Source organism: Desmodus rotundus, chromosome 2 (assembly GCF_022682495.2).
Source record: "Desmodus rotundus isolate HL8 chromosome 2, HLdesRot8A.1, whole genome shotgun sequence".
Classification (NCBI taxonomy): Eukaryota; Metazoa; Chordata; class Mammalia; order Chiroptera; family Phyllostomidae; genus Desmodus; species Desmodus rotundus.
The window spans coordinates 111,893,156-111,910,073 of NC_071388.1; the positions used below are offsets into that span (position 1 = coordinate 111,893,156).

The 16,918-nt window shown below is 34.7% G+C and overlaps 1 protein-coding gene across 3 annotated transcripts in view; it reads left to right on the forward strand.

Moving 5' to 3' along the window:
• CNTNAP5 (contactin associated protein family member 5) overlaps window positions 1–16,918 on the forward strand; it is a 981,662-nt gene that overhangs the window by 207,670 nt on the left and 757,074 nt on the right. For all 3 annotated transcript variants that reach the window (XM_045203156.2, XM_053918555.1, XM_053918556.1), the window contains one exon: window positions 5,472–5,576. In XM_045203156.2, the coding sequence (XP_045059091.2) occupies window positions 5,472–5,576 (105 nt within the window). The remainder of the gene's footprint in view (window positions 1–5,471; window positions 5,577–16,918) is intronic.

Consider the following 16,918-nt stretch of genomic DNA (forward strand, 5'->3'; position numbering starts at 1 on the left):
TCCTCATTTTTTTTTTTTTTTTGAATTCTTGTTTCTTCATTTTTTTCTGGTTGGATGTTTCTTTCTTCCTTCTGGTCCACAGTGTTGATTTGAGTCCCAGTTTCCTTCCCATCACTATTGGTTCCCTGTACATTTTCTTTTGTTTCTCTTAGCATAGCCTTCATTTTTTCATCTAATTTGTGACCAAATTCAACCAATTCTGTGAGCATCCATATTACCAGTGTTTTGAACTGTGCATCTGATAGGCTGGCTATCTCTTCATCGCTTCGTTGTATTTTTTCTGGAGCTTTGATCTGTTCTTTCATTTGGGCCTTTTTTTTTTTTTTTTTTTTTGTTCTTGGTGTGCCTGTTACATAAATGGGCAGAGCCTTAGGTATTCACCAGGGCGGAGTAATGCTGGTCACTGCACTGTGAAGCTGTCGGTGGGAGTGGGGTCTGAGAAGGAGCAGTGGAGGTTTCTCTGCTCTCTGCCGGTTTTCAATCACTCCCTCTGCTACCCACAATCAAATAGACCCTTCTGGTGCTGATTCCCATTCGGGCGGGTTTGTGTACCTTCTAGGACCCTGTGGGTCTCTCCAACAAACTCTCCTGTGAAGCTGGGAGTTTCTCCTGCTGCCACCTCAACCCCCACAGGTGTTTTCAATCAGTGGTTTGAGGCTATCTTCCTGAGCTGGAATCCTGGGTTGTGCAGTCTGTCGCCTGGTCCACTAGCTGCTGCCTAGCAGGCCAGCTGCAGCTTTTCCCACCCCACTCCACAATCTGCCACCTCAATGGGTCTGCCAGCCACCAACTTGCCCACCCTGGTCCTCCAGCCACTGCCTTGCCAAGACTCCTCTCCACATGGCTGCCAGTCTCCACCCCTCTTACCAGTCTGGATGAATGTTTCTTCTTTAACTCCTTGGTTGTCGTACTTCCATACAGTTCAATTTTCTGTCAGTTCTGGTTGGTTTTTGTTTTTAAATTGTTGTTGTCCTTCTTTTGGTTGTTCGAGGAGGCACAGTGTGTCTACCTATGCCTCCATCTTGGCCGGTGTGCCTTTATTTTCTAATTAATGGGAAAGAAGACTTTTAAGATTTAACTATAAATATATATTGTTGAACAAATTATCACCACTGATTCAAATAGAAAATATCAAATAACATACTTGATTTAATAAACATCTACTAATATGGAAACAATGTTTTCTTCCTACTTGTTTTTCTTTATTCTTTCCTTTATTTTTAATTAAATTTATTAGTGTGACATTGGTTAATAGGATCATGTAGGTTTCAGATGTCCATTTCTATGAGAAAATATCTATATACTGCACTGTATGCACACCAACTTTAGTGTGAAAGAGCTATTGGTGACACCAATTCTTGGGCTAGATTTGTGACATAGAAATAAGGTCCCAGAAATAAATTTGTTGAAATGGTTGCTTTCAATTGCAGCAGATGTTACAGACAATTCATATACTGCTTCCTGTTCTCATTTTGTGCTTTTCCCTTAAAGTTTATTTTTTTCCAATTTGTTCTCATTTCATCTTTAAAATCCATCTATGGTGCACATGGCAAAGATGACTTTCTCTGACAGATAACAACAGAAATAAAGCTTCGTTAATTTGAATGGATTACCTGGAATCACCAAGGCAAGAGAAGAAATCGGTCTCGGATGAGAATCCCAGTTCCGATGCTCTTGAGACTTTCTACTATTTCACACTGTCACAAACAATTAATAAAAAACAAAACAAAAACAAAAATCTAATTATTGTTCTTATTTATGCTAGATCAATCACCTTTGCTTTAAGAATAAGACAGATGTGCCCTGGCTGGTGTGGCTCAGTGGATTGAGTCCTGGCCTGCAAACCAAAGGGTGTCCAGTTTGATTCCCAGTCAGGTCACATGCCTGGGTTGTGGGCCAGGTCCCCAGTAGGGGGCACGTGGGAGGCAAGCACACATTGATGTTTTTCTCCCACTCTTTATCCTCCCTTCCCCTCTCTCAAAAAATAAATAAATAAAAATATAAAAAATAACACAGATGTGTAAATATAATGTACACTTTTGAATTTAGAGTGGTTATATTGATACTTTATTAAATTCCCAATGACTAGGGGTGATTTAATTAAAGAACTTGTTGGTTCTTAATTTAGATGACATCAAGTTTGTTTATGTGATATGGAGATGACAAAGGGACTACCTGTTGGCTAGGAACAGGGAGGCCTTTCTCACTTCTGATTTGAAAATCTCCCACTTGTATCACTGTTAGGAGGAATGAGAGAGCCAAATTTTAGACATGGGCTGTAGCAGCTTCTGTTCTGACACACAAGCTCCATGAGGAAAGTTATCCAAAGGGATCTCCTGGATCCTTTCCTTAGTACAGATTGTTTTAGTGGATTTCCTAATTTCCAAGATGGAAACATTGATACCACAAGCTTAGATAAGGAAAGCACATTTGAGAAGAAGATGGGCAGTAGAGAAATGGCAGCTGGGGTGCTGAAGCTGGTGAGCTTTGGAAGCTTATCTCTCCCTGTGGCAGTGACTTGTGAATGAGAAGACTGCATAATGCCAAGGGAGACCCAATAGATCTGGACATCTGGATAGCAAGGCACCCGATTCACTAGTTTGGATGTGACTTTGGTGAAACTCTTCTGAAATTTCCTATCAGTTTATTTATTTTTTTATATCTCTATATTTCTCAATAGTCTCTGAACTTCTTGATTTACAAGATTTACTTTTACTCAAATCTATCCCCAATTCCTAACCAAGGCCAAACATAAAGTAGGTTCTTATGAAAACTTACTGGACTGAATTAAATTAAAATGATTAGGTCACTTCTAGTTCTACTTAGGGGAAACTAGGATAAAGGGTATAATACTAAAATAAATGTCATCAATGACACATAAAAAGCCATAAGAACCAAATAAAAATGGTACCACAGTTTTATACATTGAGCATGCTTAAGAAATATACAAATGCTATAATAAATACAAGATGTTTCCTTCAAAAGATCTTCAGTTTGCTTATGGAACTGAGTGTCATAAGGGTTGTGAGTTATTGGGAAATGGTGGAAGCAGTGCAATTTGAAGTTGGAGGATAACTGTTACTACATATATGGATAAGTGAGGCTCATCACACAGCTGCACACTTACTGGGATGCTCCATGGTGTCTTCTGTGCGCACATGTGCATGGGACATTCTTGTGGGGCCCAGTTCAATTGGTTTCAGTTTTTTGTATCATCTACTATTTTCTGATTATAAAACAGGCCTAAACAAAATACAAGATTTTCACTATGTTTAAATTTTTTCCCAGTATATAAATAGTGTAAAAGGCTTGCATTTTCAAACAAGTTCCTGGGAGCTGTGCATGCACCTTCTCTCATCTGCATCATATGCCAAGAGAATAGTGGCCTCTAGCTCCATTTCCCATTCTCAGAATGACTGAGTCTGCAGAGGTACTTTGTGTAATTTTTGTTATTTCTCTTTGCTGAGAATCTGGTTCTGTTTTGTGTTTGTCAAATACCTCAAAATATTTTTCAAATATTTGTGGTGGGGAATAAAACTCAAAATATGCTTTGCTAGTTGATTTTTAAAACACATTTAATAAACAAAAATAATTTTATGTTTCTTATTAATTTTCCTGCACTTAGGTAAAATACTGCCCTTTAAGAATTTTACGGATAAGAGACATTGAAATTAAGAACAAACTGACAGTAACCAGAGGGGAGGGAGTAATGGAGGGAAAAGGGGAAAGGGTCTTCAGGAACAACTATAAAGGATGCATGGACAAAACCAAGGGGGCTGGGATCAGGTGAGGGAGGTTGAGATGGCTGTGGTAGGGGGGGAATGTTGGGGAGAAAATAGAGACAACTGTACCTGAACAACAATAAAAAAAAGAACAAAATAAACTAACAAAACCGAAACATACTCACGGATACAGAAAACAGACTGATGGGGGCCAGTGGAAAAGGGGGTTGGGGAACCGGGTAAAAAGGTGAAAGGATTGAGCAATACAGATTGGTAGTCACAAAATAGTTATGGGGATGTAAAGTACAGTATAGGCCATATAGTCAATAATATTGTAATAACTATGTATGGTGCCAGTGAGGTAGTAAAAATATCAGGGGCAACACTGTGTAAGTATATGTTTATCTAACAACTATACTGCACACCTAATATATAAAACCAATATAAAATAATTGTAAATGTAAACTATAAATGAAAAAAATGTAAAAGAAAAGAAAAAAAGAATTTTACAGATAAGAAATCAGCCTCAAAATCCATTTGTTTTCTTTAAAAAATGTCACATCAACTCTTTATGAAAGCCTTTAATACCATGAAATTTACCATTAAACTGAATAACGTACTTCTAAGTTTTTTGACAGAAGTTTTTCTAGATTTCGTGAAGTCTTTTTGAAATGCCCTGCAAGATTAATTGTAAACAAGATTTAAAAATGGAAATGAGTGTTTGTACTGTTATGTAAATTCTTCCCTCCCTCCCTCCCTCCCTCCCTTCCTTCTTTCCTTCCTTCCTTCCTTCCTTCCTTTCTTCCCTCACCATTCCATTCTTTTAAAAAGACTTTATAAAAAGTCTATTATGTACCAGACACATTGCTAAGGTTCCACAAAGATCTTGTCACCTATAAGAGAATACAAACAAATAAATAAAATACTACAAAACTTGTACATGACCAATATGTTACGTGAAGAGCAGCATCCTCTGCATGTGATTGGATGGTTAGGGGATAACAGTCCATGTAGGAGAACATATCTATGTTGTTAAGACCACACCACTACCCTTTGCCCTCACCATGTTCCATATCTGGGCAGCATCAAAGACACCTTAGGAGGCATATTTACCTCATTTAGGGAAAGCTGGAAGGGTACCTACTGAAATGAATGTCATATTCAGTACTGTACAAGATCAGAACTATTCTCTATTACTTTGTGGAATAGAAATGAATTATTAAAACTAGAGACTCATTTTTAAAAGACTTTCACACAATTGAGAGTGAGATATTCTAAATTGTTCTGTCGCTCTAGATACAACTATTACAAGAGTCCTTAGGGCCTGAATATTAGAGAGTAGTTTAACAATGTTTTTCCCTTTAATAATCTTCCTTCTTACAGAATAACCTCAATAGCTGTTAATTCAAGGCTTTGCTCAAGCAGTTTATTCAAGGAATAGATAGGTAATTGGGCTTTTCAATTAGACAAATATAGATGAGAATTCTGGATGCACTATTTTCTAGTGTTGTGTTGTGACCTTAGACAAAATAACTTAACATCTCTGAACTTTAGTTTCTCCAACTGTTAAGGAAACATGTAACTTTTTTAAGGTTGTTGAGAGGAGTAGATGAAACAGCACATGAAAATAAATAGTGCTGGCTTTGTTCAGGGCAGTTGATTAATAAATGATGGTGGATAAAGGCATAATCCCTATCATTATTGACTCTCACTGATAAAATTTGCTCTCTTTCTGTCCTATTGCTTCAGACAACTGTGATGACCCATTAGCATCCCTGCTTTCTCCAATGGCTTTTTCCAGTTCCTCAGACCTCACTGGTACTCACAGCCCAGCTCAACTCAACCAACGACTTGGTGAGTAGGGTGATGGAATTTCTAAAGCACTGTGTAGAGTCAGCACACCATGGGTAAATGGAAGAAAGTGCACCTCTGTACACTGAGATAATGTACAAGAGCAGAATTCAGAGGAAGAATGCAGAGAGGGGCTAACAGTGAAATAAACATGTGTCTCAGCACAAAATGGATATTGAAATTATGCTGATTCTTGTTACCTAACCCACATTATTCTTCCTTGATTATCACGAGAGACCTTTGAGAAGTATTTAAAAAAGCATTTGATTTATTTTTAATGTATGTTACATAAACAGCTACCAAAATATATTTATAGAAAGTATAAATAAAATCTACCAAGGTTTTCCCTGGAAAACTTTAATTTTTACAGTACAATAAATGTTGTTGATCTTTCTAATGTAAAATACTATTGAGTAAAAGTAAGAAAATACAGAAATATACAATACTACCAACTAGAGATACCCATGATTAAATCTTGGGTGTGTATCTTTACAGTGTGTGATAGAAATAAGAGCAGACACCCCTGACTAATCTCTTAAGTAAAATTTATTTTGAAAATTTAATGTTAAATATCTATATAGACATATTTTAAATCAAATTTTGATGTTGGTTTTTATTTTCATATTTATATATTTATAATTATATAGTTAATTGTTTTAATTTTTTAAGAATAAATATCTGATAGTTGTATATTTAATAAATGTTATAAACTCTTTTTCAATTTGAGAAAAATAATTTTGTATGTAACTTTAATAGATACACTACTCTATTAAAGTTCTAATTAATTACTCTTAGCTATATTTTCCCTTTGATAAACAAAACCAATCACATTAGTAAGTTTTTTCAATGTTGAACTATCTTTGCATTCTAGAATAAGTTTTAATTGGTTATTGCATTATTGATATTCCTTTTATAATCTGCAAAATGATTTAATTTGTTCACATTTTAATTTATAATTTGAATATTAATTGTGAAATTGATTTGTAATTTCATTTTTATATGTTTATTGTTTCATGCCATGTTTCACAAGTTTTATTTTTATTTAATGGGGTCAATAATTACAAAGGTTAGTAAGTGCTATTGCTTTGCTGAGGAAGGAGTTTAAGAATATTATTTTAAAGAAAGAAGAATGGCCAATTATAAACCCAGCAGGGTAATATTAATAATAATTTTTTACTAATTTTACCCTTTGCTAAATACTCTGTACCAAAACTTTTTAGGGCATTTGACTTATAATAAAGTTTTTTAGTCTTCACAATGACAAATAAGGTAAGAAGTATTACCTTTTACCTTCAAGTATGGTTCTTCAGAGAAGTTGCATAACTAAAATCAGAGTTAGGTAAAGGAAATGACTGGAAATGATAAAATGTTAGTTATGTAGTCAAAGGTTTTGCCCATAATGACCACATCAGCAAATTGATTCACTAACACAGATTTTAAACGAGTAAACATTCTTGGAAACAAGCTCCCAGCCAGAGTTCAAATGCTAGCAATGGCACTTACTGATGAGCTTTTTAAGTGTCTACCAGCCACTTAACCTGTTCCCAGCCTCAGTTCTTTCTCTGTAAAGTAGACCAGTCTTGCCTGTCTTGCAACATCGCATGTAGACTAAGCAGATATGGACATATAAAAAGATCTTTCTCACTGCAGAGTCAAGCATTGCTCTGGAGCAGGGAGGTCCACTTGTCATTTCAGGGAAAACCACAGGTAGGCAAATTTAAATGCAGTCTCCAACAGGATATCCAGAGGCAAGGTTTGTTTCATCCCACTCAACTGTGCAGTGTTAGAAAATCATTAGTATCTTACAGTTCCTTGGAAGTTTCTGGGGAAGCTGTGAGTCTGATTTTAGGCCAGCTTCGTCCCTAATAAACAGATATTGACAGGACACAGAGGTCTCTAATCCAATTTATTACAATTGTCCCGATCACAGCAGATTTTGGTACCCAAGTCAAGGCCAGCAGAGTGTATGGAGAGCCCTCTCCTCCTCCTCTCATCCAGAGTCTACATTAGGAAGGCCATGTAGGAGCCATAGTTATAGAGGTGGAATGCATTGGCCTAGAGTTCATCTGCCATCATATCTCCCAGGGATGGCAGCCTTCCCTCCCTTCACTAGGGCCAACATGGCCCTCAGTGAAAATTAAACACAGACTGAAGCAGACTGTCAATTCCTAGTTCTCATCCAAGCATTGTACATCTGAATTACCTGGAAAGCTTTACCAGTAGCAGTTCCTGAGCCTGTCTCCCAGCTACTCTGAATTAACCCAAGCATGGATATTGAAAAAGTAAATGAATAGAAGCTTTCCAGACACTGTGCTAGAACCCTGACCCATAGCTGGTAAAAATAGGCACAAACTCTATTCATAAAGTATTAACACATACCAATGGCATTTTTTATAGAACTAGAATAAATATGACAAAGGAGGCAAGAATATATATACAATGGGGTAATGGCAGTCTCTTCAATAAATGGTGTTGGGAAAATTGGAAGATACATATAAAAATAAAACTAGACTACCTTATTATAACACATACAAAAATAAACTCAAAATGGATTAAAGACTTAAATGTAAGTTTCAAAACCATAAAACTATTAGAAATGAACATATGCAGTAAAACCTTGAACATTTCTATTAGCAATATATTTTTTTTCTGACTTATCTCCGCTGGCAAGAAAAACAAAAAGGAAGAAATGAATAAATTGTATAGTATCAAACTAAAAAGTTTTGGCACAGCAAAGGAAACAATCAACAAAAAGAAAATACAACCCACTGAATGGAAGAAGATGTTCACCAATGATACATTCAATAAGGGGTGATATTCAAAATTATAAAGAATTCATGTAACTAAACACACACACTCACAGAAAATCCAATTAAATGGGCAGAGGACAGAAGACCTGAATAGGCACTTCTCTAAAGAGAACATACAAATGTGAAATAAACATATGAAAAGATGCTCAGTGTCACTAATTATCAGAGAGATGCAAATTGAAACTCAGTGAGATATCTCCTCATCCTTGTAGAATCATTATCTTCAATAAATGAACAGACACCAGGTGTTGGTGAGGATGTGGAGAAAAGGGAACGTTTGTGCACTGTTGGAATGCAAATTGGTGCAGTCACTATGGAAAACATCATGGAGGATCATAAAAAATTAGAAATGAATCTGGCTATGTCCCAGTGATTTCACTGCTACGTACATATTCAATAAATCTCAAAAAACTGAAATGAAAGTATGTATACACCCCTATGTTTATTGCAGTGTTATTTACAATAGCCAAGATACAGATGCAACCCAAGTGCTTGTGCATCAATAGATAAATGCTTAAAACATGGTGCATGCATACAATGAAATATTACTTATCTATAAAAAATAATGAAATCTTATCATTTATGACAACATGGATCACCCCAGAGGGTATTATGTTAAGTAAAATAAGTCAAAAATTGGAACAGTAAAAATGACAGCAAACTCACAGTTATTAACGGCCACACATAAAACAGAAATGAGAGCAAACTAGGCAAACAACTAGAACATGAGGATTGTCATTAAGGGAGTGGGAGGGGGAGAGAGGGGGAAAGGTATAGAGAATAAGTAGAATAGATGATAGGTGGAAAATAGATAGGGGGAAGGTAAAAATAGTGTAGGAAGTGTAGAAGCCAAAGAACTTATAAGTATGACCCATGGACATGAACTATAGGGGGGGAATGTGGGAGGGAGGGGGGTGGGCAGGATGGAGTGGAGTGGGGGGGGGAATGGGACAACTGTAATAGCATAATCAATAAATATATTAAAAAAAATAAAATAAGTCAGGGAAGAAAAGACAAATACAATATTATTTAACTTATATGTGGAATCTAAAGGACAAAATAAACAAATGTAATAGAAACAGACTCATAGATAAAGATAATAGATGGAGGGTTGCCAGAGGGGAGGTGATTTCTGGGCTCCATGAAAAAGGTGAAGGGATTAGGAAGTACAGATTAGCAGTTACAAAATGGTCACAGGGATGTAAGGTAACACATAAGGAATATAGTTGATGAAATGGTAGTAACAATGTTTCATGTCAGGAGGGTATTTGGAATATCAGGGAGAACACTTTGTAAAGTATATTATCACTGACCACTATGCTGTACACCTAAAGCTAATACAAAATAATAATGATGTAAACTGTAATTGAAAAAAATGAACAAATATTTACATGCAGAATGCAAATTAACATACAATTATAATTAACAGCTAACTTGGTAGTAATATATTGATATTAGTATTTTTCACATATATACAATATAAATTGTGTGCATGTATATAGATACAAATACACATGGTAGTATATTTAGATTAAGTCATGTATATATACATGTGATTGGATGTATCCAGACTCAGAGTTATATATAGAGAGAGCTGGATATATGCAGGGTTGAAAATACATATACATCTATTTGCAATAGAATATATACACACATAAATAAATAAATATATATATATATATATATATATATATATATATATATATGCACAGATGAATGCAGATAATAATATATACCTGAATATATTCACATAATATATATATAGGATATACGAATATATACTACATATTGAATATGTGCATACACAGTATATAGTATAACAAAGTTATTTTGTAAATACTGTTAAAAACAAATTTGTTCTATGAATTTTATAAGTATAAAATTTAGATACTTCAAAAATATTTTTTATTTATATGGAAAATAACAGTATAAAGTAATGATTCATTTTTCTTTTAAAAACAGAAATGCTCTGTCTCCACTAAATAGCCTAGAAATAATTGTAGTCCTGTATAATGAACACTTCTTTTCTACATGTCTTCCTTTAAAACTTCCTTTTTGAGTTTTTATTATATTTTTTGGATAACATTGGATAATAAAGTCATATAGGTTTTTATTTTTTAAATTTTTTTAATGTTCAAGTACAGTTCTCTCCATTTACCCCCCACCACTCCTGTATCCCTGCTTCCCTGCTTCCCACCCTCAATCCTACCCCCCTTTGGCTTTGTCCATGTGTCCTTTAAAGATGTTCCTTGACAACTCCTCCCCTATTTTCCCCATTATCCCTCTCACCCCTCCAGTCTGGTTATTGTCAATTTGTTCTTTATTTCAATGTCTCTGGTTTATTTTGCTTTTTTATTTATTTTGTTGATTAGGTTCCACTTATAGGTGAGATCATATGGTATTTGTCTTTCACTGCCTGGCTTATTTCACTTAGCATAATGCTCTCGAGATCCATCCATGCTGTCATGAAGGGTAGGAGCTCCTTCTTAATTTCTGCTATGTAGTATTCTACTGACCTGGTGATTCCACTGCTGGGATTATACCCTAAGAATCCTGAAACACCAATTCTAAAGAACTTATGCACCTGAATGTTCATAGCAGCACAATTTACAATAGCCAAGTGTGGGAAGCAACCTAAGTGCCCATCAGCAAATGAGTGGATCAAACAAGTATGGTACATTTACACAAAAGATCAAATGGGTTTCAAGCGTAAATTCCTATCATACATGACTTGTACATTGCATTCTGGGACTACCACCAAAGTCAAACCATCTACTTTCACCATATATTTGGCCCCCGTACTCCCCACCTGCCTTTCCCTTCCTTCCCTCTGGTAACCACCATACACTTGTCTGTATCTATGAGTTTCAGTTTTATATTCCATATGAAGGGGGGCCCCCAAAATGGAATTATCTTCTGGCTGGTGGGACTCTTGTAGTACAGGCTTCCTCACTAGATGAGTGTTCTAGTACCCATTTGTATCAGTGTATCAGCTGTATACAGTGTATACATTGTTGTGAGAGGCTGCATTTAGCGTCAGTGAATTTTTTTTAAGACTTTCAGTGTGTTTTCCCATTTCATGATGAGTAATTTAATAGCACACCTGCCCACACAATGTTGAACATTCAGCAGTTTTTGACCAAAAACAGCATGATCTTCATGCCTCATTCTCCCTATTCACCCAATCTCACCCGAGCAACTTTTATTTTGTTTCCCCATGTGAAGAAAGTCCTAAAAGGGAAACATTTTGCTGATGTGGAAGAGGCAAAAAAAAAAACCCACCACCACCAACAACAGAAACACTAAATGTAATCAAAATTGATATGTTGAAAAACTGTTTTGAGCAGTGGAAAAATATCTTGATAGGTGTATTGCATCAAATGGGAGTACTTTGAAGGTAACATGTTTAAACATGTAAGGATAAACACATATTTTTTAATAAATGAATTCTAGGTTTTGGGGGGTACCCCTCATATAAGTGAAATCATGTGGTTTTTAGTTATTTCTGACTAACTTTTTCTCTTAGCATAATATTCTTAATGTCTACCCATGCTTTCACAAATGGCAGTACTTCATCTTTGCTTATAGCCGAGTAATATTCCATTATTTATATGTAAATTATTTATATGTATACCACATCTTCTTTATCTAATCTTCTATTGAAGGACACTTTTGTTGTCTCCATGTCTTAGCCATGAATAATGCCGCAATGAACTGAAGAGTGTATATATCTTTGAGAACAAATGTTTTTGAGCTTCTCAGGTAGATACCCAAGAGAAGGAATACTGGGTCATATAGTATTTCTATTTTTAATTTTTAAGGAATCAGGATATTGATTTCCATAATGGCTGTACAAGTTTACATTCTCACCAAAAGTGAATGAGGGTTCCCTTTCACCACAATCTCTCTAATTCTTGTTATTCCTCGCTTTGTTAATAATAGCAATTCTAATAGCTTGGTGGTGGAATTTCATTGTAGTTTTGATTTTTATTTCTCTAATAGCTAGTGAAGTTGAATATCTTTTCATATGTGTATTGGCCATTTGTATGTTTTATTGAGAGAGGTGTCTGTTCAGGCCCTCTGCTCATTTTTTAAGTGGGAATGATTATTTAGTATCGAGTTGTATGAGTTCCTTATGTATTTTGGATATTAACCCCTTGTGAAAGCTATTGTTTGCAAATAATATCTCCCATTTGTATGGTTGCCTTTTTTTGGTCACTTTTTTTTTTTGCTGTGCAATGATTTTTAATTTAATTTGGTCCTGTTGCTTTATTTATGCCTTTACCTCCCTTGCTTTTTAGGGTAAAATTCATAAGATGTTTTCTGTAAACAAGGTTCATAAGATTAGTATTTATGTTTTCTTCTATGTAATTTATTATTTCATTTCTTAAATTTAGGTCTTTCATCAATTTCAAATTAAATTTGGTACATGGGGACAAACTTTATTTTAGTTTTATTCTTTTGCATTTCCTACCACCACTTACTGAAGAGACCTTTTTTTCTTTATTGTGTGGTTTTTGACTCATTTGTGAAAAATTATTTGCTTGTACACATGTGGTTTTATTTCTGTGCTCTCAATTCTGTTCCTATGGACCATGTGACTATTTTTCTGCCAATTCCATGCTATTTTGATTATCATAGTTCTGTAGTATAATTTAAATTCAAATACTGCGATACCTTTGGCTTCATTCTTTTTCTCAAGATTGCTTTGGCTATTGGGGGTTTTTGTGGTTCTATACAAATCTGATGATTTTTTGTTCTATTTTTGTTTATAAAATGGCATTGGGATTTTGATGAGGATTGCCTTAAAGCTGTGTATTACTTTGGGTAATATAGGTGTTTTAATTATGTTGATTCTTTTAGTCCATGAAAATGGAATATCTTTCCATTTTGTTGATTCTTTTTCAATCTGCTTTAAAAATGGTTTGTAGTATTCAGTATATAAGTCTTTCACATCCTTTGTTTAGTACTGAGTATTTTATTTCTTTGGTTGCCATTGTAAAATTAATTTTACTATCTTTTAATGAAGTTTCATTGCTAGTGTAATAATTAAAAAAGGAAAAGAAAGAATGCAGTCATTTTTTTTTACATTTGTGTTGTATCCTGAAACTTTACTATATGTGTTTACTGTTTCTAATAGATTTGTTTTTTTGTGGAATCTTTAGGGCTTTCTATGCACAGAAGCATGTTGTCTGAATAAAAGTAACACTTTTACTTCTTCCTTTCCAATTTGGATGTGTTTTATTCTTCTTTCTATTTGATTGCTCTTCCTAGGATTTCCAGAACTATGTTGAATATAAATGGTGAGAGTGGAGATTCTTGTCTTGTTCTTGATTTCAGTGGAAAAGCTTTTAGATTTTTACCTTTGAGTATGATATTGGCTAAAGGTTTGCCATATATGGTCTTTATTAGGTTCATGTACTTCCCTTTGATACCCATTTTAAAACTTCTTTTTACTTTATTTTTTAAAGATATTTATTTATTTATTTACTAGAGATTGGAAAAGGAAGGAAGAAAAAGATGGAGAGAAACATCAGTGTGTGGCTGTCTCTTGCATTCCCCCTCCCAGTGATGTAGCATGCAACCCAGGCATGTGCCATGACTGGGAATTGAACTGGTGATCCTTTACTTCACAGTCCAGCAGTTAATCCATTGAGCCATACCAGCCAGAGCAATAAAACTTCCTTTTACTTTAAAAGAAGAAATACATAAAATGTATCTCAAACTGTTAACTATCCCATATGGTTTAAAATCAAGGATACTCTCAATATAGAGATTTAAAAATGCATGTTGGTTTAATTTAAATTCTCCATATAGTGTTTTAAACTGCAAGTTCACAGCCAGACGCTAAATAAATTCTACTGTACACTGCCATTATCAGGTTTATCTTTTTCCTAAATAGTTTGATTGTGTGCCTAGCAGTTATACTTCTCTTACCAGCTAATGCCTACCAGCATACTAAAGATCAGAAAAATAATATAATATTGTCCTATAGAAAAAAAGATACCTATCAAGAAGAGCTCCTGTTATAACTTCCAAACATGTTATGATCATTTAATAAGAAATGAATAAGATAACGTGCCCCATATATATGCTGTCTACAAGAAACCCACCTCAAAAGAAAAATTTTGCACTGTTTGAAGGTAAAGGCATGGACAAGAAATATTCCATGCAAATGGAAACAAACAAAATAGATTGGATAGCAATATACTTATACCTACAAAACAGATGTCAAAACAAAGGTCACAATAAGAGACAAAGAAGGTTACAATATATTACTAATGGAATCAATCAAACAAATGTATATAACACTTATAAACACATATGCATCCAATACAGGAACACCTTAATATATAAATAAAATCTTAGTGGACTTTAAGGGAGAGATCAACTGCAATACAGTCATAATAGGGGTTTTGAACACCTCTCTGTCAATAATGAATAGATGTTCAATACAAAAAAAAAAATTCAACAAGGACACAGTGACCTCAAATGACACTCTAGATCAAGTGGATTTAGTTGATATTTACAGAACAATTCAACCCAAAGCCTCAGAATATACATTTTTTTTCAAGTGCACATGAAACATTCTCAAAGATAGATTACATGGTAGGACACGGAATAAATCTTAAAAATTCAAGAAGGGTGAAATAATATCAAGCATGCTCTTGAATAACAACTGTAGAAAACTAGAACTCAACTGATAAAAAAACTCAAAAACATTCAAACACATAAATTCTAATTAGCATGTTATTAAACAATGAATGGGTTACCAATGATATCAAGGAAGAAATCATAAATTACCTGGAAAAAAATGAAAATGAATACATAATAATCCAAAATCTATTGAACACAGATAAAACAGTCTGCAGAGGGAAGTTTATAACATTAAAGTCCTTTCTCAAGTACCAAGAAAAAAATCAAATAACAATATAACCTACACCATAAACACTTGGGTTTATTTCTGGGCTCTCTATTCTGTTACATTGGTCTATGTGTTTGTTCTTATGCCAGTACCATACTGATTTGATTACAGTGGCATTTTAATATATTTGATATCAGGTTTTAGGATCCCTCCTACTTTGTTTTTCTCTCTCAGAATTGCCGTGGCTATTTGGGGTTGTCTATGGTTCCATATAAATTTTTGAAATGTTTGTTCCATATCTGTCAAATATGTAATGGGTATTTTAATAGGAATTGCATTGAATCTATAAATTGCTTTGGGTAATATAGACATTTTCATGATGTTAATTCTTCAAATCCACAAACACAGTATATGCTACCATCTATTGGTGTGTTTCTTAATTTCTTTCTGTGGTGTTTTACCTCCCTGGTAAGGTTTATTCCTAGGTGCTTTATTTTTTGTTGTTGTTGCTATAACAAATGGGATTATTTTTTCCTTTCTGATTCTGATATTTCATTGTTGATGTATAAAAATGCATTCTATTCTTGAATATTGCCTTTGAATCCTGCTGTTTTGCCAGATTTACTTACTAGGTCATGTAGTTTTTTTATGGAGTCTATAGGGTTTTCTATGTACTCTATCATTTCATCAGCAAACAGTGACAGTTTTTCTTCCTCTTTTCCTATTCAGATGCTTTTTAAAGAGGGCAGAAACATAAAATAGATTAAAAATAGCCTCTTGAAAAAATGGTGTTGGAAGATCTGGACAGCTACATGCAAAAAAATGAAACTCAGTCACCACCTTACCCCATTCATAAAATAAATTCAAGGTGGATAAAAGACTTAAATAGAAGTCACAACCTCATAAAAGTCCTAGAGAACATAGGCAGGAAAATCTCAGACATTCCATGCAGCAATATTATCACTGATATATCCCTTAGAGTAGGGGTGTCAAACTTATTTTCACCCAGGGCCACATCAGCCTCCAGTTGCATTCAAAAGGTTGAATGCAGTTTTAGGACTGTATAAATGTAACTACTCCTTAACTGTTAAGGAGTTGAAATTACATTTGGCCCTTTGAAGGCAACCACTAAGCTGATGCGGTCCTCAGGGAAAATGAGTTTGATGTCCTTGTCCTAGAGCAAGGGACATAAAGGAGAGATTAAACAAATGGGACCTCATCAAAATAAAAAAAGATTCTGCACTGTTAAAGAAAACATCAGGAAAATGAAAAGGGAAGCAACCGTATGGGAAACATATTTACAAATGACACCTCAGACAAGGGTTTGATTTCCAAAATATATAAAGAACTCACATGACTCCACTCCAGGAAGACAAACACCCTATTAAAAAATGGGCAAAGGACCTGAACAGACACTTCTCCAAGGAGGACATACAGAGAGCTCAGAGACTTACGAAAGGATGCTCAGCATCACTAGCCATCAGAGAGATACAAATTAAAACCATAGTGAGATATCCCTTCACACCAGTCTGAATAGCCATCATAAATAAATCAACAAACAACAAGTGCCAGCAAGGTTGTAGAGAAAAGAGAACCCTAGTACACTGTTGATGGAAATGCAGATTTGTGCAGACATTGTGGAAAACAGCATGAAATTTCCTCAGAAAACT